The 25,217-nt window shown below is 50.0% G+C and overlaps 9 protein-coding genes across 9 annotated transcripts in view; 5 read left to right on the top strand and 4 right to left on the bottom strand.

Moving 5' to 3' along the window:
- The window catches only part of FOXG_06462 (uncharacterized protein), a 3,376-nt gene extending 2,133 nt beyond the window's left edge, over window positions 1-1,243 (bottom strand). Inside the window, exons 1-3 of the mRNA XM_018385137.1 lie at window positions 1,133-1,243; window positions 968-1,057; window positions 87-826 (exon numbers count right to left, since the gene is read on the bottom strand). Coding sequence (XP_018242348.1) covers window positions 87-826; window positions 968-1,057; window positions 1,133-1,223 — 921 coding nt within the window. The 5' untranslated portion in view covers window positions 1,224-1,243. The remainder of the gene's footprint in view (window positions 1-86; window positions 827-967; window positions 1,058-1,132) is intronic.
- Window positions 1,244-1,650: 407 nt separating this feature from the next.
- Window positions 1,651-3,048, bottom strand: FOXG_19262 (uncharacterized protein). The gene has a single exon (XM_018399458.1). The coding sequence runs from the start codon at window positions 2,946-2,948 to the stop codon at window positions 2,763-2,765; it is 186 nt and encodes a 61-aa protein (XP_018242347.1). The 5' UTR covers window positions 2,949-3,048; the 3' UTR covers window positions 1,651-2,762.
- Window positions 3,049-6,634: 3,586 nt separating this feature from the next.
- Window positions 6,635-7,503, bottom strand: FOXG_19261 (uncharacterized protein; the record flags this gene model as incomplete). Its single annotated transcript, XM_018399457.1, has 3 exons — window positions 6,635-6,901; window positions 6,974-7,347; window positions 7,478-7,503. The coding sequence occupies 2 exons, from the start codon at window positions 7,501-7,503 to the stop codon at window positions 7,266-7,268; spliced, it is 108 nt and encodes a 35-aa protein (XP_018242346.1). The 3' UTR covers window positions 6,635-6,901; window positions 6,974-7,265.
- A 459-nt stretch (window positions 7,504-7,962) lies between these two features.
- Window positions 7,963-9,711, top strand: FOXG_06461 (uncharacterized protein; the record flags this gene model as incomplete). Its single annotated transcript, XM_018385136.1, has 5 exons — window positions 7,963-8,052; window positions 8,114-8,381; window positions 8,438-8,730; window positions 8,783-8,916; window positions 8,964-9,711. 5 exons carry the CDS (start codon window positions 7,963-7,965, stop codon window positions 9,709-9,711), a joined length of 1,533 nt encoding a protein of 510 aa, XP_018242345.1.
- A 475-nt stretch (window positions 9,712-10,186) lies between these two features.
- FOXG_06460 (uncharacterized protein) lies at window positions 10,187-12,019 on the top strand (the record flags this gene model as incomplete). Its single annotated transcript, XM_018385135.1, has 1 exon — window positions 10,187-12,019. One exon carries the CDS (start codon window positions 10,187-10,189, stop codon window positions 12,017-12,019), a length of 1,833 nt encoding a protein of 610 aa, XP_018242344.1.
- Window positions 12,020-12,569: 550 nt separating this feature from the next.
- Window positions 12,570-13,208, top strand: FOXG_19260 (uncharacterized protein; the record flags this gene model as incomplete). The annotated part of the gene is made up of 1 exon (XM_018399456.1): window positions 12,570-13,208. One exon carries the CDS (start codon window positions 12,570-12,572, stop codon window positions 13,206-13,208), a length of 639 nt encoding a protein of 212 aa, XP_018242343.1.
- FOXG_06459 (uncharacterized protein) lies at window positions 12,831-19,699 on the bottom strand (the record flags this gene model as incomplete). Its single annotated transcript, XM_018385134.1, has 4 exons — window positions 12,831-13,004; window positions 13,296-15,447; window positions 15,651-19,389; window positions 19,540-19,699. The coding sequence occupies 4 exons, from the start codon at window positions 19,697-19,699 to the stop codon at window positions 12,831-12,833; spliced, it is 6,225 nt and encodes a 2,074-aa protein (XP_018242342.1).
- Window positions 19,700-20,044: 345 nt separating this feature from the next.
- Window positions 20,045-21,287, top strand: FOXG_06458 (uncharacterized protein; the record flags this gene model as incomplete). The annotated part of the gene is made up of 2 exons (XM_018385133.1): window positions 20,045-20,508; window positions 20,600-21,287. The coding sequence occupies 2 exons, from the start codon at window positions 20,045-20,047 to the stop codon at window positions 21,285-21,287; spliced, it is 1,152 nt and encodes a 383-aa protein (XP_018242341.1).
- Window positions 21,288-21,375: 88 nt separating this feature from the next.
- On the top strand, window positions 21,376-21,762 carry FOXG_19259 (uncharacterized protein; the record flags this gene model as incomplete). Its single annotated transcript, XM_018399455.1, has 1 exon — window positions 21,376-21,762. One exon carries the CDS (start codon window positions 21,376-21,378, stop codon window positions 21,760-21,762), a length of 387 nt encoding a protein of 128 aa, XP_018242340.1.
- Window positions 21,763-25,217: the final 3,455 nt, after the last annotated feature.

Genomic DNA, 25,217 nt, shown 5'->3' with positions numbered 1-25,217 from the left:
AAACCGAATCCCGGGCTCCCGGAAACTCCGAAATCTCTTTGGCTGCTTGTTGGCCTTTGAAAACCGTCCGGCGGAGTCCCAAACACATCTGGACCCTGAGACTTTTGACCCCAGACGAAGGTTTCGCCGGCCTTAGTCTGTCCAAAGGGCGAAGTGGTGGTGGTAGCGGATCCAAAACCAGTTGCACCACTTGGTTTGGCTCCAAAACCAGTGCCAAACGCACTCTGTTGGGAGCCGATTCCAAATGTCTGAGGTGGATCAGAAGCACTTCTCTGCATTGATGTACCAAAATCGGTTCCAAAATTTGGGCCGCCGAACTCAAATGATAGACCGTACTGGTGACCGAGGGCGTAATCTGCAAGCCTCAGCTCTTCCTGGGAGAAGTTCTTGTATGGACCTTGGAAGCAAAGATTTTGATAGGAACTCTTCTGCCTGTTGCCTAGCTCACTTTCAACAAATGGGGAGAATGGCTGCTTTGAAGTATCCGTGGCAGGGATTCCCCAGGCCCAACCACCAAAAGACTGACTCGGAGCGCTGAAAACGGAAGTGGTTGGGGTCCTGAATCTTGTCCAAGCATTTGAGCCAAACTCGGCTGTACTTGGGCTTATTCCTGTGCTGAAGCCCTTCTTCTTTGCGCTTGAACCGAAGAACCCGCCCCCAAACCCGGTCGGGTCGGAATGATTTGTGACATTACTTCTGCCAGGATCGCTGAGTGCAGTTAACCCTTGTGTGTTACTGTGATGCTCAAGCCAGCCAGTGCCGGTTGTTGTGGGCGGGAATGTGGGCGCCGAGCTGGACAACCGGGGTCCAAGCGAACTGACGGGATCTGGAAAAGCTTGACTTAGTATGATAAACTCTGAGCGAGAAGGGTTATGTATTATAGTTTGCTGTTGTATTATCTTTTTATTACTCAGGTAGACATCAGATAACTACAAATAACTAACAGTTGGCGCCAAAGGTATCTTACCTCCCGAAGCTCTATAGAATGATCCGCGTGTGGTAGCAAAAGGTCCAGTGGAAGATGGCGTGCCGGAACCAAAACCCCAACTAGTGGGATCTACGATAAGTCAATTGCTGAAAAAGGCAGTATTTCCGCTTTATGAGGGAAGCGCAAGCTCGCAGGATATCTTACGATTGGAGTTGTGAATGTTTGATCCGAATGCGTCAAAGCCGGTCGGTAGCTGTTGCCATTGCCCGAAAGGCTTCTTACCAAATTCAGACATTGTGAAAAGTGAATTGCGTCATCGCCGCAGGGGGGCGGCTTCCAGAACTTATGTTTGAATCAGTTACGGATGGTTAGGAGCATGCTCCTATATCATCTGATCGCAATATGATCTGACGGTTGCAGATAAATGCAGAAGAAGCTGTTCGGAAATGCGGCCATGATCTGATGTTCGAATTAGGGTTGTGTCATCACCTCACATTTATAGTTTCGTGACCCGAGATTGGGCGTTGGTAAAAAGAAAAGTACCACTAAACAGACAACTAAAGGTGGTGCGGGGTAGGCGAGAAGACGACAGATTGTAAGCCCAACAGCACATGCCACGTCACTAGCAGATACACCTTGTGGCATGATTTATCTCTGTAAAGAATGTATGCCTGGGGCCATATTAGACTATGATTGGGATAGGTTCACAACTACAAAACGGACTTTTATTAGCCTGGTCATTAGCCTACAAGGCATATCAGGCTAGTCTGGGGTCAAAAACAAGTATGATATGGGGTCGTAATCATACACAGAGACAGCTCCTTAGGTCCCTCCTACAAGAACAGGGTTAGTATCAAACCTATAGGTGTCGATCGATGTACATGTACGTTGTCACCCGAGGATTGACAAAAAGTCTCCTGCACCACTCTATAGGCATGTGCGTACTACCTAGAGAATCTTCGAGACTAGAATCTATGTATAAAACAGGGCTAATCCAATATTCTATTAACAGCAGCTATATAATCTTATTGACGCACCTACCCAGGCCAATGTACTGCCTTTAGCCCGAATGTCAAGTGACTTGATCTTCGACAGTTGGAGTATAATACTATCTCTTTGACTGCGCGAAGGCTCCCATTGGGTATCTTACAGGGATCTTAGCCAATTACGATCAGTATCTCTCTACCCTCACCCAAATCAAGATACAGGACTAACACATTACCACCAAGCTAGCGACCGACTTAGATAGTGACCTAGTAGTGGAGACTGGTACCGTGTGGGAGCCTTCGCGCAGTCAAAGAGATACAAACCGTTACGCCACGGGGCACAATCGACACGGAATCGCTAATCCTGGGGACCAAGGTTCGTGAGGTCATGATGACTCGACATTGGTGAACCCCTACGCATTGTGCTTTTCATCTGTCTATTCAGACATGTGCAAGTTCGGATGACATGAAGTCTGATATGCACAAGGGACAGGTATAATGTTGCCCCAGGTACCATGGAGTAATGCAGACCGAATGGAATGTATGCCCACACGGTAACCGACGGACGATATCACAATCCACCATCGTTTCCAAGCATATAACGCTATATAATAAGAACAGTTAATTTGAGAATGAAACTGTCTATTGATTGGAATAGCTTACCAGATAATAAGCGCGTCTGGCCAGGCCGAATGTTCTCCTGGGCCTTCGATTTCCATTTCTGTCGTTACTTGCTTATATGTCTGCGGTGGAGCTATTGAGTCAAGCCGTTGCAAATCACCCTCTGAATTCTCTGAGCTCGCGAGCGGGTTATTACTAAGGACTCTGAATGCAATCCTTCCTTATCATTAGCTCTGGTACCATATGCTCTTATCTGTGGACTGGGGCACGGTGGAGTCGTACATGAAAAGAATATCCAAGATAAGAAAAACCATGATAATAATGATTATGGGAAGCCATTCGAGCGATTCTTCCATTGGATGCTTTGGGATTTGGTCATGTTGGCTCGGTGGTGAATTATTCAACGTCGTCATAATTGGTTGGCTATTTCATAATTAGATCTGATTTATGATTCCAAAATGTACGAAGTGTGTAATAGCCGGATTTATATCATACTATTCAGCTTCGAGTCTATATTAGGCTAAAATGTTTTGAATTTTTAGTTGGCATTCCTACGCAATGACTTTGGTCCGCCACTGGATTTGGCCTTTCTATGGTCTGATCTAGAAAGTTTATCTCGAAAGCCCCCGGAAGACTCCTCTTATTCCTGCATTTTTTTATTCTCCTTTCGAGGTAAATCGGGTCTCCAACCGCAACAGCATTACCCCATACACAACCATCCGCCAGTCGCTGTCGGAGGAGTTGTCACTGCAGAGCTAAAAAGTCGCTTAGGAATCGCCCTCCACTACTCACTCAAGCCATACGGCCAACACTTGCGATATTCACAGTGCTGATAGTGGTAGTCAGCGCTGCGACTCCACTAATACAGCCACACACGAAACCATTAGCAAAACGATGATGCCAAAGCCCAGGCCACAAGTGTTACGACTCTCACGGTTACATCACGTGTACCCCACGAATCCATCCAATCACACGCAACCAAGGAAACACCAAGACATGGACCGAAACCAAAACCTCTCGGTCCATCCTTGTCAGATCATTCGGTCCAATCCTATCCAACACTTCGGTCCATCACCGGGACCTCATGTATATAGAACCATGTTACTCCACAACCATAGACCTTAGCTCACCAGGTATCAATAAAACTTCTTAACAACAATAAGCCTAACACGCATTACTTGTCTATCAAGAGACGTGACAGTTCGCTATGGCTCAGTTTACGCCCTATAAACCGACTAACGTGGTTGATAAGCATGCCGACCGGACAAGTATGCCGACCAAAAATCCCTCATCCTACATCATTTCCATCTGATCAGATACTTCTCAACCACCCATTATGTCACAACCTTCAAATGAAGCTAGAATTCTTCTTGCCCTTCAGGCCCTTCAAAATAACCCAAAATTACGTCTCCGACGCGCTGCTACTATATATAAGGTTGGATATAGTACCCTCCGTGACCGAAGGAATGGCATTCAATCGCGAAGCGATTGGGTCCCAAAGTCACGGAAACTATCTGATCTAGAAGAACAGATAATAGATCAATTCCTCCTTGACCTAGATTCCCGAGGATTTCCTGCGCGACTGCGTTTTGTGGAAGAAATAGCCAATTCTCTGCTCGCTGACCGCGATGCATCACCTGTTGGCAAGCGCTGGGCTCATAACTTCGTCAAGCGGCAACCAGAGCTAAAGACGCGTTTATTTCGGAGATATGACTACCAGAGAGCCAAATGCGAAGATCCGACTATTATTCGTGGCTGGTTTAGGCTTGTACAGAATACAATTGCAAAGTACGGTATCTGATCAGATGATATCTGGAACTTTGATGAGACTGGCTTTATGATGGGCCTTATAATGGCCGGAATGGCAGTTACAGGCTCGGAAAGGCAAGGAAGACCAAAATCAGTGCAGCCTGGAAATCGTGAATGGATTACAGTAATCCAGGCGATTAACGCAGAAGGTCAATCGATCCCGCCGTTTATCATTGGCGCAGGCCAATATCACCTTGCGAATTGGTACCGAGAAAGCAACCTCCCGGCCGACTGGGTTATCGCAACGAGCCAAAATGGTTGGACAAATAATGAGCTGGGTCTTGAGTGGCTAAAGCACTTTGATCGATCTACAACTAAACGATCAAATGCTCGGTATCGTCTTCTGATCCTTGATGGTCACGAAAGCCACCACTCTACCGACTTTGAGAAATATTGCAAGGAGAACAAGATTATCACGCTCTGTATGCCTGCTCATGCATCCCATCTACTCCAGCCTCTCGATATTGGGTGCTTTGCAGTACTGAAAAAGGCTTATGGTCAAGAAATAGAGCATCTGATCAGATGCTCTATAACCCATATTTCCAAGACTGAGTTCTTCCCGGCCTTTTATGCCGCCTTTAAAGCTACTTTTACAGAAAGCAATATCCGGGGGGGCTTTAGAGGAGCTGGACTTGCTCCTCTTGACCCAGAAACCGTGATCTCAAAGCTTGATGTGCAGCTACGAACCCCAACGCCTCCCGGGGAGGTCAGCCAACCATCAACCCCATGGGTTTCAAAGACTCCTAAGACAGCAACAGAGGCTCAATCTCAGTCTGAATACCTGGAAAGACGAATCAGAAGACATAAAAGCAGCTCCCCAGAGTCAATTATAGAGGCTTTAAAGTCAAATACTAAAGCAACAAGGGCAATTATGCATGAGGTTGTCTTATTGAGAAATGAGGTGCGAAATCTTCGAGATGCAAATGAGATACTAAGCCGGCGCCGGAGGGCAAAAAGGACTAGACTACAGAAAGGAGGGGCAATGACTGTACAGGAAGCATCGCAAGTAATTGATCAGATGGATGTTGATGCGCAGGTAGTGGCCGAATCATCTAGAGATGGTGCTCGAGGAAGGTCGGATCGACCGGGTGGTCGGCGTTGTGGTGTATGCGGCAAGGCCGGGCATAATGCAAGGACCTGTCAGGTAGTAATTGAGACATCTAGGGAAGAGTATAGTAAGTAGTTTTACTTGATTAGATGGTTTGTGGTGTTTTTAAATGGATTTAAAAGTTTAAGGCTGAAATTTTTGGTCGGCATACTTGTCCGGTCGGCATGCTTATCAACCACGTTATATTAATTTTCTTAGATTTTTAAAAAAATCCTATGTAGCTATAAACTTAAGTCTATTTACACTGTAAAATACACTGTATTTTAAGGTTTTCTATATAATCTAAAATACTTAAAAATCTTTAAAAAATACTTTCTAATAAAGTTAACTATACTATTTTAGGAACACTTTTTATTTAATTTTTAGCTAATTTATTTAAGCTTTGGAATGCTATAGGGTAAGCTATTATTAGCTGCACAGTATGCTGGCCAACTCGCTTGTGAACTACGTTATAATAAATATTTAGAACTATTAATAAAAAGAGATCAAATCCTCATAACCTCCTAACACCTTCGCCAAGCTCACCAGGATCTGTCTCAGCTGTAGCCAAGGAACATACGGCCTGAAAAGAATCATTTTGCATCAGTTTTCCGGCTACAACATGGATATGCAACCGTTACAAGATGCCTTTTCTAGGCTGTCTTGACAAGGATAAGCATCAAGCTGCGAGCTATTATGATATCTCTGAAGTTGAAGAGGAAACAGGCAACACGGTGGGCATCTCATATCATAATCTTTTCTGTTCGGCCCAATGCTCACATATCACAGTCATTATTTGAGCTGTACAGGCAATATCCAGCGAACTCCTTTGAAATACCCATCTATTATAGAGCCATCCACTGCGAGTCACCATCAGAGGTTCAGGGAGGCCATCGAGCCAGGTTGTTTCCTCCTCCGGCGTTCGACTCTGTGGTATTGCGCACGCTCCAAAACCACGTTAGGAGACACGCGCAATTTGGAAATCGTACACCCACGCCGTTCATCTCCGTAACAGACGATCTCCTTCGCGCTCTCAGTATTGCATTCCGTTCATATACTGATAAGGAGGATGTTGCGATACTTCTTGTGGACCCGTGGAAGTTGGCAGCAGGGAATTATCTGAGATGCAATGGCTTATGTTCGAAGATCGGCTTGGGATGCAAAGATGTTTACAATACTGAGATTCTCATATGGGGCGAAATTCCCTTAGATAGCATCATTTGTCGATGGGGACGATTGCCTATCATGAATAGCGGGTTACTTGATGTTCTTCCTTCGCTTCGGCATCTGTCGCCCGACGCAGACCTCAGTTCGTTGCGTGATGGTTTGCGTGGCGACACCGATTCATTCTCCCCTGCAAAGGTTGCTACCACCCTCGTCAACCTCGGCATGGACCCTTCCTCCTTTCAAATAAAGCAGGTCTTTCTCTTCTTGCTGGGGGCGGTTGAGGGCTATCGAGTGGAGAAGTTTCTCGAAGGCATTGAATTAGAAATTGAAAGTCTCTTTCCTCTAAAGATACAAGAGTTTGATCAGGCCGCTCACCAGTTAAGTCTTACCCTCGGTCGGAAGGAATTAATATCATATTATAGGAACGATTATGCGTCTATCTCGGAGGAATTCTGTCCGTTTGAGGACAACGAGTCGAAGCGAAGATGGAGGAAAGAATGGTCTCTCCTAATTCATCATGACTTCTGCCCCGACTATGAATCTTGGTGGGTTCGAAGGGAGGAGAGGGACCTTTCCGATTTGGAGGCCGAACTCATAGCGAATCACAATGGCACTGGATTGAAAAAGTGGCTGATGAAAAAGTAATCTCGAAGTTATTATGTTAGGTTTACGGATTAATCATGAAAGAATGTCCGTACTGCTTGGAGATATGTGAGGCCTCGGCCGACTTGTCTAAATCAGCCACCGCACTGAGATTGCGTAAGCGTCGTATTGAAAAATTTAGTACCCTTCTCTGTGCCTACCCTATATCAAATCTTGTTCCTCAAGGCTCATTTGGCAAGCGGCCGTTTGCGGCTTCTATAAAGCTACTCAACTTACCTATTATGAACTTCAAAGGTCGCCATGGGCTCTCGTGTAAGAAACGCGCTGCCTTTTGCGTTTCTGTTGAACGCACCTGAATTGGTAGTGCGACGCATTTCCACTCTACTTGCTCGGGTACGTGCACATGCCTCCCTCAGGCCGTACGATATCGGACATGTACCACACTGAGCCTTCGGATGACCTACTGTCGATAAGCGCGATGTGTCAAGAACGAGAGCCATTCAATAAACCTAGAAGAAGGGTATCGATTCTTGCGTTATTGGCGCTCTACCGCGATGAAGGCTAATAGGGGAGATCCTGCTAACGTGGACGTTCAGAATGAATAATAAGTGGGGGGTCAAGATGATCTTGCCCATATTTGGAATCTTAGTCAAGCGAAATGGGTGGTGTGCGTTTTAGCGCCCAAATTCACTAAAACTTCGAGTACTGTCTTTCGTCCTTCAATCTTAGCGATCACGCGGATGTCATCAATCAATACCGCAATGAAACCCAAAGGCCAGACCATTCCGACCTGTCGCTCCATGCTGGGAATGCTCCAAGCGACGACTGGTGTGCGATCTGGGGACGCCCAAGTGCCGAAAATGCCGTGTTCGAGGCGTGGACTGCCCTGGCTATCAACACAAACCTCTCCAGTGGATGCGGCCCGGCCAGACCAGATCCAAGGGAGCTCAATCGGCAAAGACACTAGACGTCTCCTGCCCTCCCGCGAGAAGTGATGAGATTATTACCAATTGTACCTTTTTGGGACAGAAAACTTCGACTCGGGCAAAAGCATCTGAGGACTCAAAAGTTGAGCATGTCAGCAGCACTCCTGCCTGTGAGGCCCAGACTGCAATGACTGTGCTCAGAAACATGAGTGGCCGAAGCACGTTTGAGATATTGATACAAGCGGTGGTATATTGTTGGTCGCACTCATGTCGCGAAACGCGAAGCGCGCTGGGTTAATGATTTGACTAGACAACATCAACATCGCGCCCGATTTGTCGGGGATCAGCCTGGAAGGCGCTGCCAGCCCTTTCATCGTTCCGTCGTCCTATGTGTCGTGGATACCTCCCGCAATATCACAGACACTCATATGCAGCGCCCTTGGCCATCGTATCTTGCAGACCGCTGAGGGCTTTGAGCGTGAGCGCAACGCAATGGCCCTAAACTTGCGGCAATGTCGAGGCGAAGCTCTCCAGCTAGTCCGCAGGGAGCTGACTGGTGGCCGCGACTCCATTATGCCAATACTATGCCTACTGCTCTCCGAGGTACGGATATACCGCCTTGCCATTCGCGGCTCGCATCGTGCTGACTGAGCAGATCCAACACTCAATCTCACCGTCATGGTGGCACCACGTCGACGCAGCTTACACTCTGATTGACATGCACGGCGGGTTCCGGTGCTGCTCCCTGCTACACCCGAATATCCGACCTATGTATCAATTTCTCGTCTAGTATGTTTTATCCAAGTGTTTTGCCACGTTAAACTGATCTTTCTGAGCGTCGACGTTCTTGGCGCAACTACGTCCCCGTGCGTGAACTCGGCTCGCGCCCAACGGCAGCTGGAACTTCTGCCATACTTACAGGACCTTTTCGGCGACAGGACCTTGACCTGTATACCGTGTGCTCCCGGTCTCCTAGCTGAAGTTATCCGCATTAATTATTACCGCTTTCTTAAGGACGGCGCAACGTCACTCCTGTCGGATAGCGCGGATCAATTACCATCCGGTTCGGACATTCTCAGACGCGTCTTAAACTTCTCCCCTGAGCTATGGGCGTCTGAGGTCGTGACGAATTCTGATTTTAGCACTGGAGGCAGCTTGGACGAGACTGGACAGGGCTTTGCGGTGCGAAGAATGGGCTGGGAACGTATTGGTCGTATTTATCAATCCGCCGTGGTACTCTACTGCCTAGCTTCTCAGCCACAGGGATTCGACCACGTTCGCGAGTCTGACCAGTGGACGTCCCTCCGTGCCGGCCTTTTGCAGGATCTAAGAGACTCGTCGCTCGATGCCTGCAGCCATCACCGCAAGCTGGTCATCTGGCCGCTGACGATACTCGGCCTTGCGCTCAACTACGACGACGGCGGCGCCCAGCAATTTGTTCTGCAAGAGCTGAAGTGGGCGAGCGCGGCGTTGGGGACCGCGACACCATTGGTGGCGATACAGCTACTCGAGCGTACTTGGCAGGGGTACAGTGGATGGGAATGGGATAAACTCTTTGATCGGCCTTATGTTTTCGCCCTGTGATGGCTATGCGAGTGCAGGCCGGATCATTTCAGGCAAAGGTGCTATTCGCCGCACGTCGAACGCGGTAGATTGCTGCGAGTAACTGGGACGTCAGCAAGAGTGTTGATAATAAGACAAGGCTGCTGACTGTGGGTACCGAGCAGTGCCGGGTCTTGGCCATGTATTTTGCCTATTTAGGTAACGATCTACATCCTGATCTGCTTCGGCGTCAACGCTAACGCTAACGCTAACGCCAGCCGCTTCTACTCCTTCTACAAGGCGTCCACGCAACTGTCAAGATTTTTCCCAATTCGGCTAAGGGGAGTCACTTCCATCAATATCTTTTAACTGTCATTGCATTTTATCAATGTAGGACTTGGTGAGCGTTGCCTATAAAGCATAGTTGAGCCCCATGCATCAGCTACTCGATCACCAAACAGCTTGAGCTGTACCTCTTATTGCCCATTACCATTGCGCACACATTTCTCCCATCACCATGCGGACCGGCTGGCTATATCCTATCTTCATTGGCACGCATGTCAGCGCCGGACTCATTAAGTCCACCACACGTCCGCTCATTCTCGCAGACACGAACCGAGATGGCATCGTCAACGGCAAAGACATTGCAGACAAATATACCTGGACAAATGAATGTGGCGCCATTTTCCTCCCCAATATTGGCGATAAACGCCACCGATGCACTGCCTTTGATCTCAATGGTCTCTCCCTGAGCAACCAGGAGCTGTCGAGCTGCAACGACGCTTCAGGCCATTTGCTGCTAACCCCTGAGCTGGCAGCCCCAGCCCGAACCGCACCCCTTCAAGGTATCTCTAAAGAGGCTATCGGGAGCATCTATACGCTTCCGGAGAGCACCTTGGGCTCAGTGCGTGTATTCTGGAAACAGCCCGGATTCCTGTCAGATGCAGGTTCCCCGTGGAGACTCATTGATCCTCAGTTCGTATTCAACGCGAGCAGTCTACGTGCTGGCATTGAGCTCGCCATAGACGCTAGAGAGTTGGTTTCTCACCTCTCTGCCTGGAACGGAACGCTTTCTTTGGAGTTTCGAGTCACCGACGGCAATATGACGACCTACGATGCCGTGGCGATGAAGCAGGCGCCGGTCCTATTCCACCATCATCTGCAGCGCGTACAAGAGGTGCTATCCGTAAAAGGAAACGAGACTTCCAGTCCGGTGCAGAACAAGTTCGTACGCGGTCTGGAAGACGCTCTAATGAACGTGGTTGAAACCCCGGCCCTTCACTTACTCAACGGCACCGACGAAATCTGGGCACAAGACTTCATGGAACCCGGCTTCGCCAGTATGCCTGGGCCAGAAGGTCCGATATCACTACGCGTCCTGGTTCGTAGTGCGCAATCTACCAGAGTTGCTGGACGTCAGGTCTTCGAAAGCTTCAGAGGTAATAGAGTCGGAGGCCATCAACTGTCGCTAGGGTCTGGCTTTGGGCACGAGGAGATTGACTCAGGTGGCAACATCGAGATTATCCCACCGTACGTATCCAAGAACGGGACATCATATAAGCACGGCAGGGTCATCATGGGAAAGCACTTTGACAAGCATCCAGCCAAGTCCATGACGAGCCTTATTGAAGCTCAAATCTACCAGTCTCCCCTCATCCTAGAGGCTGGCTGGTTGGTCATTGGACATGTTGACGAATTTGTCCAGTTCTTGCCATACCAGAACGACCTAGGATGGACCATCGCTATTGCGGATACACAAGCTCCGCTGGCTTTATTAAAAAAGGCAAAAGACAGTGGCCATGGCTCCACCCTTGTCACTAGCTATCCCGATCTCCGCCAGCCGGAAGGTTTTTCTTTTTACGATTCTAGCCTTGAGAACCTTACCATCAACGCGCTGCTGTCTGACGACGATTTCTTGCAGACGCAGAAATATGCACAGAAGTACATCGACCACAACTTGAAGCTTCTACTCGAAGAGGTACCACTGCCTCACAACCAAGTTCTGCGAGTACCCGCTCTCTTCAAGAATGTCACATATCCCTGGCCATCTAATCTTGATGGAATCCCCCCACGCCTGCACAGAGTCGCTCCTGGACAGCGTCAACTAATTGCTTTCCTTCCGGCTGTCATTAACGGTGTTGTCATCGGGTCTGATTATTTGGCTGCGAAGCCTTGGGGTCCAATCGTTGATGGTCAGGATATCTTTGAGGAGGCGGTGCGAGATGTGTACGGCCAAGCGGGGATGAAGGTACACTTCGTTGACGATTTCATGTCGCATCACGTAAATGGAGGCGAAGTCCACTGCGGCACGAATACCCTCAGAGATGCAACAGTCGAATGGTGGAGCTAAAAGCTTATACCAGAGTCGCGGCACACGATTGAAATTTGAAGTGCAGGTGATGACTACTCGACCAACAGCACGGCGTGTCGGCTAACCCTGACCCTAAATAAATAGAAATGGAATTTTAGGTCAAATGGTCATTTTTTACGCTCATTGCTCCAGTTTGGCTGAAGAAGTGATTAAGTGAAACTGGGCATTTGTATGAGGAAGATCTGTTTTTGGTGTACAAGAGGTGGTACTTACGGGAAGTGGGTATTGCATGGTAATAACGTTAGATATTATGTAGTTTAGTCTGCCATGATGTATTCCATAACCATGACACAGGAGACCGGCCCCCTGCGGGTTCCGCCAATGCCGTTGAGGAACGAGCTGAGTCCTAGACGCGGCGCAAAGGCGCTTACGGCTCCGACCCCGCTTTCGACAGCATTGCTATTTCATGCTTGCGTTTCTACCATTTCTATCTCATCTGCCCATCTATCCATCTACGTGTTCTTCAAGAGTATCATCGAATATCATCGAATTGCATTACGAATTGCATTGAAGTATAAAGTTGTTTACCATGACCATTGATTACTCAAAATGGGACAACCTGGACACAGATTCAGAAAGAGAAACTCCCCCTCCAGCAGCACTACAATCAAGTGCGCCGGCTACAGCAGATCCAATCACAGGCAGCACTCCGGGATCCATCCAAGCCATCACTGTCCGTTGCGATGGTGAGAGAGTCAGATTCGCACCTTGGTCAGTGACATCGGTCAAGGCGGATCACCCCATCTTCTCGAACTTCGTGCCTCCTATCCCGCGACTCATCGAGGTTCCATTAGTCTTTCATCGGGTCGGCAGTCAATCTGCAGACCGGGCCGATCTGGATAATCAGGTCATCACATATCTCCATATTGACTCCGAATCCGGGTTCGCGCCTCCGAGCTGGCAGTCCCACATCGGCACGGTGCTGGTGGCGCGAAAGGATCAGAAGACGTTGCGACCACAGCATCTGGAGGGTGTATGGATGTATTGTGATCACATCTTGGATCTCTTCGGAGATGGAGAAGGTGCACCGACGCATATGTATCGTAGACAAGCATTTGAGGAGTGGTGGAAAGACTACTGCAAAGAGCAGAAGAAATTACGGCGGGGAACTGGAGGCAAGAATGACCCGGATGACTGGCGAGCGGTACAGTCGCCGTATGTGACATAGGTTCCTCGTATGTGCTGGTATAAGTATATCTCGCGCGCTGTTCTACGTGAAGCATTGCTGGCTTTCAAACGATCGTCTTGTTTCTACCGCTAGATCCGCAAGTCTCTTCATGGCGTCAACGATGACCTGGTCTGGCTTGTTGCCGAGGAAGTCCTGCGGCCGCACTATATTTAGCAGTTTGATGCCCTGTAGTGTCTTGCACCTAGAAAGTTGTACATAGAGACTAGTGAAGTCGCACTTCGAGGGCTGACCATTTGTCACGCGATTTCCTCGGAGCTCTAAAAGAACATCGGCAAACGTTTTCCCTTGGGCCTTATAGTCGGTCAGTACGAAGGCAGGGACCACAGGCAGTCCGCGTCGGGTGCATTTCCCGGATAGGAACTTGTAACAGGAGTTGGCTGGATCGAGTACATGCGTGATGGGCCGGATGAGTAAGGTACCCGCTGGGAGTGTCGGGATGGTTATATCTTTTGTCTCTTGTGACTCCAACAATATGCCTAGTGGCGGACCGAAGTGTATGGTAACATCGTCAGCGAGATAATGGCCTGGGAAGTTTGGGTCGGGGATGAGGTCCACGGCCGTAAACTCGGCCCCGTTCACAACTCTCAGGCCGGTATAGGTATTTTTGTTGACAACAACAGGCATGCCCTGGGCGTAGAAGAATACTCCTGGGATCTTACAGCTGGAGCTGTCGCCTTGCTCGATGGTCTGGGCTAGCTCCTGCTGTAAAAAGGTCCGGCTGCGCCAGGTGTGTGTCGAGATGAAGATGGAGATATGCTTTGCGTGAAAGCGGGCCCAATCTACCAGGGCTTCCATATTGAGAGCCCATCTGTTACGGTTGAGCGGTGTTATGGCACGCAAGCCAGCCTTGAAGGTGATCTGGGACCGGTCCACGAGCCTGGTGTTGAGCAGGTCAAAGTCCTCCCTAGTCTGGGTTCCGGCCCGTACTCTTTCCAAGAGAGCGCCCAGCTGTGGATCGTCCCGGGCGCGGACTTGCTCCTCGAGAAGGATGACGGTCTTGAACATCAGCCACAGGTTATGACCACGATGGTGAGCAATGGTTGCCTGTCCCGAAGAGGTCGTGTAAGTCGGACTCATCATCTGGTCCACCAGGAGACTTTTCTCAAGCACAGGGGCGAACTGATAGAAATCACCCATCAGGAGGACGACGGGAATACCGCCAAACGGCTTATCGGGGCAGTCGCGGAGGGCCTGGAGGCGACAGTTGGCCTGGAATAAAGTGGACCCCCCGAGCATGCTGACTTCGTCAATCACAAGTACCAACTTCTGCTTCCACCTCCATTTCTTCGCTTCCGAGAAGACTGGAGGCTCTCTTCTGTCGTTAGAATGGTGAATATCCAGTCCACAAGCCGAATGAAATGTCGTCCCGCCGATCTGAGCAGCCGCACTGCCGGACGTGCCGGTCACCTGGAGTTGATGCAGCTGGCCTCTAGCCACAAATACGTTCCGCAAAGCATCGACGATCCTGGACTTCCCAGTACCGCCTGGGCCACCAACGTATTGAAGGTTCTGACCGGCAGAGTCTGGATGGTCGACGTACTTGTCCAAGAACCGACAAATAAGCTGTAGCGCCATACTCTGCAAACCGTTGAGTGTATACGCGGAGGCGGCCTGAAGTCCCAGCTCCGTGAAACCTCCGACGGGACCCAGTTCAACAAGCATTCGAGGATTCTGTGCCTGCGAGGTTTCCAAATGTCTCGGAATGGGAATGTCTGCATCGCATTGTCGAACAAGCAGATCGTCAATGTTAGCGTTCCCAATGGAGGTTGTGCCACCTTGCACAACACCCTCCATCTCGTTGAGCATCTGTAGATGCAGCAGATCCTGGGCCTTCGCCGCAGCCTGAACGTCATCGGCAGAAGGAACGGAGCATTGGCTTAAGACGCTGTGTTGACGATGGCGAATTTGCTGATAGAAATCGTCGTGACGTTGGATAAAAGGGCGGCGCTCTTCTATCGGGTTCTCCCGGTCAAGGTCTCGGATCAGACCTTGCAAGACCGGAGAGTCCTTTGTTGCGTCGGAATTGCGTACAGCATTTTGGAGAGTGCGGAAGAGGGCCTTATAGTTTTGGTAATGCTCTGCCATGGTCGGCTCTTCCATGGTCGGCTCATCATCACAGTTGCTTTCACCCAGGGGGAATTCTACGTCTACCGTGTCATCGCCTTCCGACCGGTTGGCCCAAAGCCGAGCATCCTTACGAGCATCCTCAGCCGACTTTCTGAGAAGAGAGATATTCGCGACGTGGGATCCCAAGCGAGGACACAGGTTAGCTGCGAAACTTTGCCATATGCCTGTGATATCGGGGTGGGTTTCGGAGAGGAATTTCTCCCATGGTACGAACAAGGCTAGATGGAGAACCGAATTCCTACACAGACTATCAGGGCAGCTTCGGGGGCGAGTGAACCAGGCAGGGAAAGATACCGTTTGAAGTACACTGGGTGGTCGTCCATGTGATCGTCGCTGATGAACCCTTGAAAGACTGGCACTGCGTATCCGGGGGGCTGACGAAGCTTTTGAATCCATTCGTGACATTCCGGGGGCCCCTGTAGCGCAATATGGACTTCATCCTCATCTCGACCACGACGGCGCTCCACGATGATCGTGGACATATAGTCGTAGAGGCACGTATCTCTCAGAACTGGGCCGCGATAAGCATAGGCGTCCAGGTACAGCAAGGTCCGGCCGTTTCGCCGAAACTGCACTGTTTCCGATGGCTCTTCGGCGTCGATTTGCGTACAAGCCTGGCGACGGAGGTGTGGCCAGCGTCGGAAGATGGTCCAGTAAAGTGCTGTCAGGTTGATGTAGGACCAGTTTGGTACGTTAGTAAAGTCTGTTTGATAGCCGAGCAGAAAGTAGCAGACCTCTACGGCCGAAAGCTGCCTCTCAGAGAAAATTCGGTTCGCTGCCCTCATCAAAAACTGGCGGCTCTCATTCACCACGTCCTGACGCTGGGCATCTTGCTCGGGAAGACTTGGCCCCCCCAGCGACGCGGATTCACGGAGCTGCCGAAGAACATCAGATGCAAAGACGAGGCGTTTCCACATGGGCGTGTCTAATTTGGTGGCATAATTTGTGATGTAGAATACCATGGCCAATCCCTTCGTCTTAGTCAAGATCATAGAGAGGTCATGATTGTGGCGGAGGCCGACCGCCATTGCTTTGTTGTACCGGTTGACGAGCGCATGGTTCCGCCTCATGCTGAGCAGACCGTCCTCCGTGAACCCGGTGTTCTCGACGAGCTTCCAAGGGGCTTTGAACCGACAAGCCGTCGTTCTGTGTTGACCTGCGCCCTCTATAGCGAGTGCTTTCAGAGAATACTTGATACAGGTGTACGTATGCGAGTGCACCTGGCAACAGTAGGCAATGAAGTTGGACTCGTTGTCGAAAGCCCCTGAGAGAGTCACAGTGTTGTTCATGATCTCGTCAATCGGGTCGATTGGCTTTCTCTCCTTGCGGACGGCCCTTCCAGCTTCCTCATCCAGACATTCGTTAAATACAGAGTCCAGATAGCGAACCACTTGAGCACGGTATTCTCCCTCCTCATTTTTCGTCATATCGTCGATCAAGGAAGGCAACTCCATATTACCCTCCAACCAGAGTAGACCATGCAGGTGGAGACTACCTCGGTCGTTCGTCTCAACTGTTGCGTAGTAATGGCTGATCTTCCCGTAAACTGATTCCTGGCCTGTCTTGACATATTTCTCAAAGAACAAGGAGACCTCTCGATGGAAGAAGATGGCAGCGCTGACCGGATCCATAATGCTAAGAGAAATTCTATCATATCTCCCACGGAGATCAATCAGAAGCTCCTTGGCTGCATCGCGATCATGAAGTCTGTGAATGGAGAGTTTCAACTTGACCGGATTGTTGATATCATTGGGATTGACAGTAATCCAGATGGCAGGTATACCTGTCCAGATGTTCAATGACTGTATCTTCCTCCGCATCAAGAGCCGGGTTTCGTTGGAGAGCGGCTGCGCGTGGCCAAATATGGACAGTTCGTGGAGCAAGAACAAGATATCCGGATCGGTCGTGGTCTTGGTGTCCTGCATTTCCTCCTGTGCTATTTTCAAGCGGTCCATCGTCAGGCGTCTACAGACCCGGTCCAGTCTGTCGAAGGAGCCCTTTACCAGACGGACCATGCTGATTCTTCGGTTCGTGGATCGCAGGAGGATATTGAAGACCAAGAAACAAAAGATTGGGTGGACGGCAAACCGGCCCCTGTGCCGCTGCAACACGTACTTGGTCCAGTAGTTGAGCGAATGGTTGGTGCCACTCTGTGCGGAGCCCAAGGCGCCACGTGGATCGCCGTCTGGCAGACTGGGGCCCTTCGGGCCGCCCCTGCCCCAAGGGAAAAGTTTCGGAAAGGTTCGCGGGAAGAAATCCTCGTGTAGGCTGTCAGCGAAATCCGCGCCACGCTCGACCCGGATGAATGGCTGGTCACCCGCCGTATGGACCATCATACCGACGGGTTCGGCGTCATCATCGTGTCCGCCCGGACTCGTCCGCAAAGCCTCAGCTAAGAAGGACAGCTTGTCAGCTTCAGCGAATGTAGCAGGTCCGTCTAGAGGAAACATGCCGGACGCCGAGGTCTCGCACAGGGTATCATCGCCGTGGTGAACACTCCCTGGGTCAGGGGCAGATGTAAGTAGATCCTCAGGCGATTGGTGGGACTGTTCCACCAACTCGCTGTCGCCCGGTGGTGAGGCATCGTCGCTGGCATCTGGTTGCATGGACGCGAGAAGCTCTTTAATGCTAGCGAAACCGGTCCCCTCTAATCCGCGATCAACATTTGGGACGATGGGGTCTGTGTGTGTCTTTTCCACGGCTGAGGGTTCCTCTCTTCGCATGCGCTCCATGAGAACGGCGGGAACGGCCGAGCCCTCGGCATACTGCCAGCCATGTATCTCATCCAGGTTAATCTCGATACCCCTATAGAGGGGATTGTTCTTCTGCAGCCACAAGAGAGCAGCAGTCGCCCGAGACTTTCGCACCTGAAGAAGGGACCCCACTTCCGCCTGATTGGGTCTCTTGGCACCACTCCAAGAGACATGGATGTTCTCGATCGTCCGAAGAAGCGGGTGAGGCAGCACTGTGGTGACCAAGTCGTCTACGTTATTCGGAAACACGACAATATGGCCCTTGATGTGCTTCCTGTAACTCGCACTCGACGGCGTCTTGTTATCAACAGTGAACTTCGTGATATAGCCAAAGGGGGCCTGGAGAGCGATCAGCCTCTCCTCGAGAGGAGAGAGGCCGTCGAGTTCTTTGGGATAACGATGCTCACATCCTATATTCATGTTGTTGACGGAGCATGCCTTTGGCAGCTTCCCACGGTCGAAGCTACCGCGGCATTCGAGGCAAACATCGACCTGAGCGTCACCTGTCAGTGGCAGACACTTTTGGCACTCTTGAAGAGCCACTGTGGCTCGTAGGAGCGAGGAGGGCAAGTCCCTCCTCCACTGGATGGTAGTCATGTTGGCTGGCGCGCATTTTCTGTAACAGAAGGTGCAATGGGAAATAGGCAGTGTCCTCTCGTCTGCAAAAGCTGCATGGAACGATCTCGAAGTCTCGACTTGAAGGGCGAGCGGGACTTCCTTACACCAGGATCTCCTTAGCGATACGTCTTCCTTCACGCGAAAGCAGGAGTCCCGGTGTTGAAGAATTCTGTCAAGAGACAGTTGCTGATGTTGAGTAACCTCGTGCAGTAGTTTCGGCCTCTTCCGGCGGCTTCGGTCTCGGTCCGAGGGTGTCGGGGCCGGAAGTACGTCTTGCTGTATGCTATGCCGCTTGAGGGAAGGCGGAGTCCGGAGAGGAGAGGCTGGCTCAGGAGTCGTCGGTCCGGTAGCAACCCGCGTATGGACCCATCCACTGCGCCTGCGAGCCTGGTGGGGCCGATAGGGTCCGGGTCCACCGGTCCGACGTTCGGCGCGTCTACGGTCCAGGTCGTCCGATACACGGATGATTTCCTCGAAGGGCATTCTGAGCTTCGTGTTTCGGAGCTCCGACTCCATGACCCGCTGCGGCCGGGTGGTCCGCCGGGTGCGAGCCGTTGTATCAGTGTGCTGCCGATCTAGCCTCTCCAGAGTTTGGCGGACATCTTCTATCGGAAGGGGAGTCCGTCCTGGTGGAGGCATGATCCGAGTAAAAGTAACACGGACTATTATGTAGAAAGGATGAGACCTTGGATGTAAAAAGAGGAAACACCACCCTCAATCGACGCAGATGTCGAGAGGGCGAAATAAGGCATTTGCCATCCCATCAATAGACTTTGAGAGAGAGGAGCAGAGACCTGAAGGAAGGGACTAACCCGCTGCGCAGCGGTAGTTTAGGTCCACGGAGTAGAAGCTTTGAAGCTTTCCGTAGGTGGCAACTTCGGAGAGGGTGCCAGAGGGGCGCTTCAAGATTACAACCACTCGAACCATGCGACAGAAATATCGCATGACGTTCAGACCGTCGATAACCGGCATGGAGGTTGCGCTCAAAGATGTTACGCTTGGCAGGGTGGCCGCATCTCGTAGTCAGCGGCGTCCAGCTGGCGCCAACAGTGTTGGTGTGAGTGGGATAATAAAAGCAATATACAGAAGGGCTGACGGGCGATGGCATCATGAATCGCTCGAGACCAGAGAAAATTGTGCGGGGTGAAGGTTTTTGGAGCAGACCCTGGACAAAGTTCGGAACTGTTTTCCCGTCGGAATGTGGGGACCATTTGCGTATAAGAAGTCGAGCTCATCTCACGAAAGATCCAGAGATGATTCTGACAGACTACTTTCTCATCAAAACACTGTTGCGTGCCATGCAAGATTCAATCCCTGATGCCTCAAGGTCTAGGTTCCAGTAACGGGCAATCAAGGGCTCGTTTGTCGGGAGCGGCGCCAGGGCAGCCAGCTCTAAGCCCCCTGGGAGTGCAATTCTTCTCCAGCCTCGAAGGCTTAGAGATAGCTTCATCCACCGACCGGCAGCTTATCCGCGGGCACAATCTGATCGGTGCGGTCCGGCTGCAATTCGTCAAGGCGAGCTTCTTTGACGGAGGAGCAGGGGAGCACGGAGAGGTGCTCGATGAGATCGATGGAATCGACGTGCCACTCTCCATGCACGTGTACCCCTTCCCCCAAGCAGATGAGTGGGAAAACCAGTGGTTCTTCTTCGACATCCAGCTCCATCCGTATCAGCTATATTTCCGCCGTAGAGTCGAGGACGGTGAGGAGTCCATTATTGGAGGATGGGAAGACTCATATGCCAAGTTGGCCCAGGTTCGTGGACAGATGTGTGTTCAAGCGTATGTCGATGCCCTGTTTGAAAGCACCAATGTAGCAGAGACACAGGCCCATAAGTCAGAGGTCAGAATACTAACCGACACATCTTTTTAGCATCTCGATAAGGCCTCTCAGGCTTGCCAATGACTGCCTCCCGACCATAGCACCGCGCGCTACCTTCCACGGACCTGTCGACACCACGGCGTTCCGTTTCAAGGCTGGATCGTTGAGTAACAATCAGCTAAAATGCTGCGGCTTCATCCAATGCAGCACCTATCTCGTACCACCCCGTGACAAGGACCCGACATTCAGAGGCGGCCAGATGTTTCACATTCTAGCATACATGCCACACGATCAACAGCCCTGGAAAAGCCGGGTCGATTGGATGAAGGGCTTGCCTGAGGGCGGATTCGCATCTGGGAAGTGGATGTACGGAAGAGGCAGCATCGTTGGTGTCCTGAACCCGGCACTGTTACAGGAGGAGCTTCAACCTGGGCAAGATATCCTAGTTGTGCTCGTAGACGAGTTCAGCTTCACATCGAAGGCGACGCTCGAGGGCGCTACTGTGATGAGGAAGGCGTCCTCTCCACAGAAAGCAAAAGTCGACCTGGCAAAAAGACGAAACCCTTTCAGCAGCAGTCCGGACAACTCGCCACCCAAGCGCGCAAAAGATCCTTCTTCGACCAGGGGCATGAATGGTACAGGGAAAGAAATCAGGGACGGTGCATATATGCCTGTCGACCCGCGGCTCCAACAGGAACTAGCGGGCCACGAGAGGGATTCAATCTTGGTAGCAGGTTAGCATTCGACATGTCACCGCAAAGCGTTGTGCGGAGTAGAGCTAAGCACCAGACTAATACAGAAACGGAGACTTCACAGAGTCCGAGCCAATGAGACAAGATACATTCGCACCACCAGCCGAACGGGAAGGGCAACTCATGAAGCTACCACCGGAGGGCACCACGTACTCTTCTTTTCACGAAATGAGACAAGAGCTCGTTGAGTTCGCCAGATCACAAAGCTACGGTATTCGTATCTGTCGATCATTCCAAAAATTCTCAAGAATCACAGGAGACCCGGTCGCGAAGAAGAGAATGGTTTGGCAGTGTAACCGTGGAGGGAAGGGAGACTGTCCATTTTCATTCAACGCCGTGGAGGTCAAAATAGGAAGCGACCGGTGGGAAATAAGATATAAGAAGAACGAAAGCCAGCATGTTCATAACCATGGACCAAGCGGTGGATTTGTCATATGCCCTGAGCAAAAAGTGCGGAAATGATCCACGAAGAATTGACTCCTGTAGGACCATGATTTGGTGTCGGCATGAAAATCACAGCTCTTGTCCTCAATCGCTGGTTTTTTTTTTTTTTCTTTCTTTATGTGTCACATGACCAGGTTCAAGTAGACGTATTAAGTAACGGGTCCTTGGTTAGCAAAAAAGGAAGAAAAGAAAATCGGCAAACGTCACTAAGAATGTCGTAGGACAAACCAATGTCTTGCTGACTGGATTACCCTGTATCTCTTTGAGTGGCAGAAGGCAACAAAACGGTCAAGACAGGGATAATTCAGCCAATACAGGATCAGCTTGTATACAAAAGACCAATAACCAATAAGAACAAGTATAAAAAGCTAATAGCCAGTTAAAGTCAGGAAAAAAGAGGCTATACTCTTATAGAAGTAGCTAAGCTACAAAGAAGTACAGGCTCTAATAGCTGCTTTTACATATAAAGCCTTTGTAGCCTTCTGGTACGTGGGGTCAAGTGGGTCAAGTGACCTTTTGTTGCCTTGTGCCACTCAAAGAGATACACATCCAGCTGGGGCCCCAGTTTTTTCCCCCCCAGGTTTTTTTTTTTTTTTTCGGTGGTTCTTGCTGTTTGATTCCTGTGGCGCGAAGGTGATTGTGGCGCAGAAATTGTGGTGAAGCTGGCTAGCACGGACCACTCCGCGATCCGTGCTCGGGTAAGCAGGGCGAGGAAGAAAGAACCTTTTCGTTCCTCAAAGGCAAAAAAAAAAAAAAATAATAAGAGTGAAATAATATTCATATTTCGTTTTAGAATTAAGTGGATTTTAGTATTCTCGCGGTTTTCTAACTTCACGCCCTACCCGCGTGCGTACCACAGTTAATTCTTCCTCCTCCGAATTTGACTCCTCATCTTCTTCCATCCCTCCTACCTCGATCACATCCTCAACAGCATCTGCCCTTTCAATTGCTTCGTTTGGCTCTGAAATAGCGTCATCAGCCACCACTAGAGCTTCAGCCAATGTCATGAACCTTTTGTTAAGATTCGGTATCGCCTTCCTCTTCTTGCCTCTGCTCAACCGGCCAACTTCCTCCTCCAGGCTGGCTATTCTGGTGCTGAGAGAGGCGATCTTTGGCTCTTGAGCTTCAAACCCTCTCGATATCACAGAATAGCGCCTTCTTGTTGATGGGCTCTTGTTCTTCCCCAGATCTCTGATGTGGCGGCTGGTCGTTGGCGTACGATCAGAGTCGACTCGCCCGTCTCTGTGGCCGTCTGACCCGGGCGTCGTTTCCTTCTTGTCTGGCTGAATCTCAGGATGCATGAGCGCTTTACGTCCTGAAATCGGCCAGTTCTCAGTTACTCTCCAGCCTGAAAGGATGTCTTTCTTCGTCATACCCACTTCCCTGGCTTTGGCATAGGCCTTAATGAAGTTGACCTTTTCCATGGGCGCAGAATCCGTCATGCTTGCCAGTTTTTGGAGCTCTTTTTGATATGCAGCCTTGGTTGCGTTGAAAACACCATTATCCAGTGGCTATAGGCCATGAGAGCAATATGCAGGCAGGTAACAGCAATGCACGTTATTCAAAAAGCACGTAGCCATCCACTCATCCTGGATTTTCAATCAGCGGTATTTCTGATCGAGAATAGGAAGATACCCACAGATACATGGCTCCCATGGCCATCTAATATGATAAGCCTTGCATCAGACTTATCTGCTGGCTAGGTTTAGAGCAGATAAACCTGTTTAAGCTACTTAAGCGTGATATAATGGTCTATCCAGTCGTTATCAGACGTGATATAATACCAGTCGGCAATTTTATTAAACTTATTAATGAACTACTGCTTCTAAATTCCTTTGCCCTTGAAGATAATTCCCGGCTTTAAAGGACGGCTATCTGCAGTAGCGGCTTCGATAAAACTAATCTAAGTACAGGACTCCAAGCCTTTGAGGAAGGCCTTCCTCCTGGGATCGCTGGTGCCAATTACCAAGAAATCCAAACCTAGATTTGCAATTTATTGGTAAGTCTTGTTTCAGAAGTGGTCAGTACTCACCGAATCCAGCCATGATACCGCCCTCGTCAACATTAACCGTGTTCTCAGGCTTGATCCAGTCATATTCCCTCTCCCTGTCTCAACAGGGCAGCTACGGTGGCGCGAACTTGACGGTGGGAAGGAGCATAGCCCAATGCCTCTTGTCGAAGTATCCATGTAACTAACCTAGCCTCTTGGGATTTGTATAACAACTGGGAAGGTTAGGTGACCTCGGACTTTGACGGTAGGCCTCTTAACGTATCTGACCACCACTCCGCCCACCCCCCCACTCCGCCCATTTGGTGATAGTCTCAACACCACAACAGCTATCGATGATGCGTGCACTTTATTTTGCCAATTATACATCAAAAAAATTCAAATTTTCAGAATAGCTTCATTTATCATGGATCGTGAATTGAGAATTTCCAGAGCAATTTCTGAGGCCTCTACGAGGGGCGTTCGCGGTGCAGCTAAGTGGGAGACTGTGCCGAGGTCGACTTTAAGGGATCGGATCGGTGGCGCGCAACCGACGCGTTTACAACACCAAAAATACCTCTCGCTGACGCCGCAACAGGAACAGGAACTCATCGACCTTATATTAATACGGGAAAAGTATTCCCAGCCGTTATTGAAGAAGGAGATCCATGAATATGCCTAGCATCTTGCCGAATTAAACGGCTGTGGAAGTCATCTAGGGAAAAATTGGGTAAACCGATTCTTCAAACGACATAACAGCGTTATGTTGAAGCCATCACGACTTATTTCGGTCGCAAGGAAGAAGTCTGTCACGGAAGAGGGACTGAGGGAGTATTATAAGGGACTTAGGCGTCTTGTTATTGACTTATCAATTGGTACGGACCGTATGCACAACCTCGACGAGACTGGAGTCCAAGAAGGGGAAACTATAGCCGGCATAATAGCTAGAACGGTCCTGACGAGCTCGTCAGAGAAGATACAGTCAGACGCTTCTGCTTGGATCTCGATATTGGAGACGATATCTGCTGACGGTCGCCGACTGACCCCAACGGTAATATTTATAGGATTATCGCTACAGGGACAGTATTTTCCAAGGGATATACCGGATTGGAAGTTTACTTGCAGCGAGAAAGGCTGGTCTAATACAGAAATATTGCTACGGTGGTTCTACGACGTTTATCTGCCCGAGACTCATCCAAAAGACCCGTCTTCCTGGCGACTATTGGTCCTCGATCAACATAAGACTCATATAAGTCCTGCCTTTATGAAGAAGGCAATGATGAATAAGGTCTGGCTTAGTTGGCTGCCGTCGCACTCGTCATATATCACTCAACCGCTGGACCTTGGTCTTTTTTCCCCGTTAAAAAGATACTATCGAGAAGAGACAGCTGGAATGGAGACCTACGAAGCGACATCAAATAGACAGAAACACATCTTCGTATAGGCATATAAAATAGCTTCTAAGAAAGCCTTCAGTCCAGAGAAC

The sequence above is a fragment of the Fusarium oxysporum genome, chromosome 3, assembly GCF_000149955.1.
Source record: "Fusarium oxysporum f. sp. lycopersici 4287 chromosome 3, whole genome shotgun sequence".
Taxonomy (NCBI): Eukaryota; Fungi; Ascomycota; class Sordariomycetes; order Hypocreales; family Nectriaceae; genus Fusarium; species Fusarium oxysporum.
This window is presented reverse-complemented; position numbering and strand designations above follow the sequence as displayed.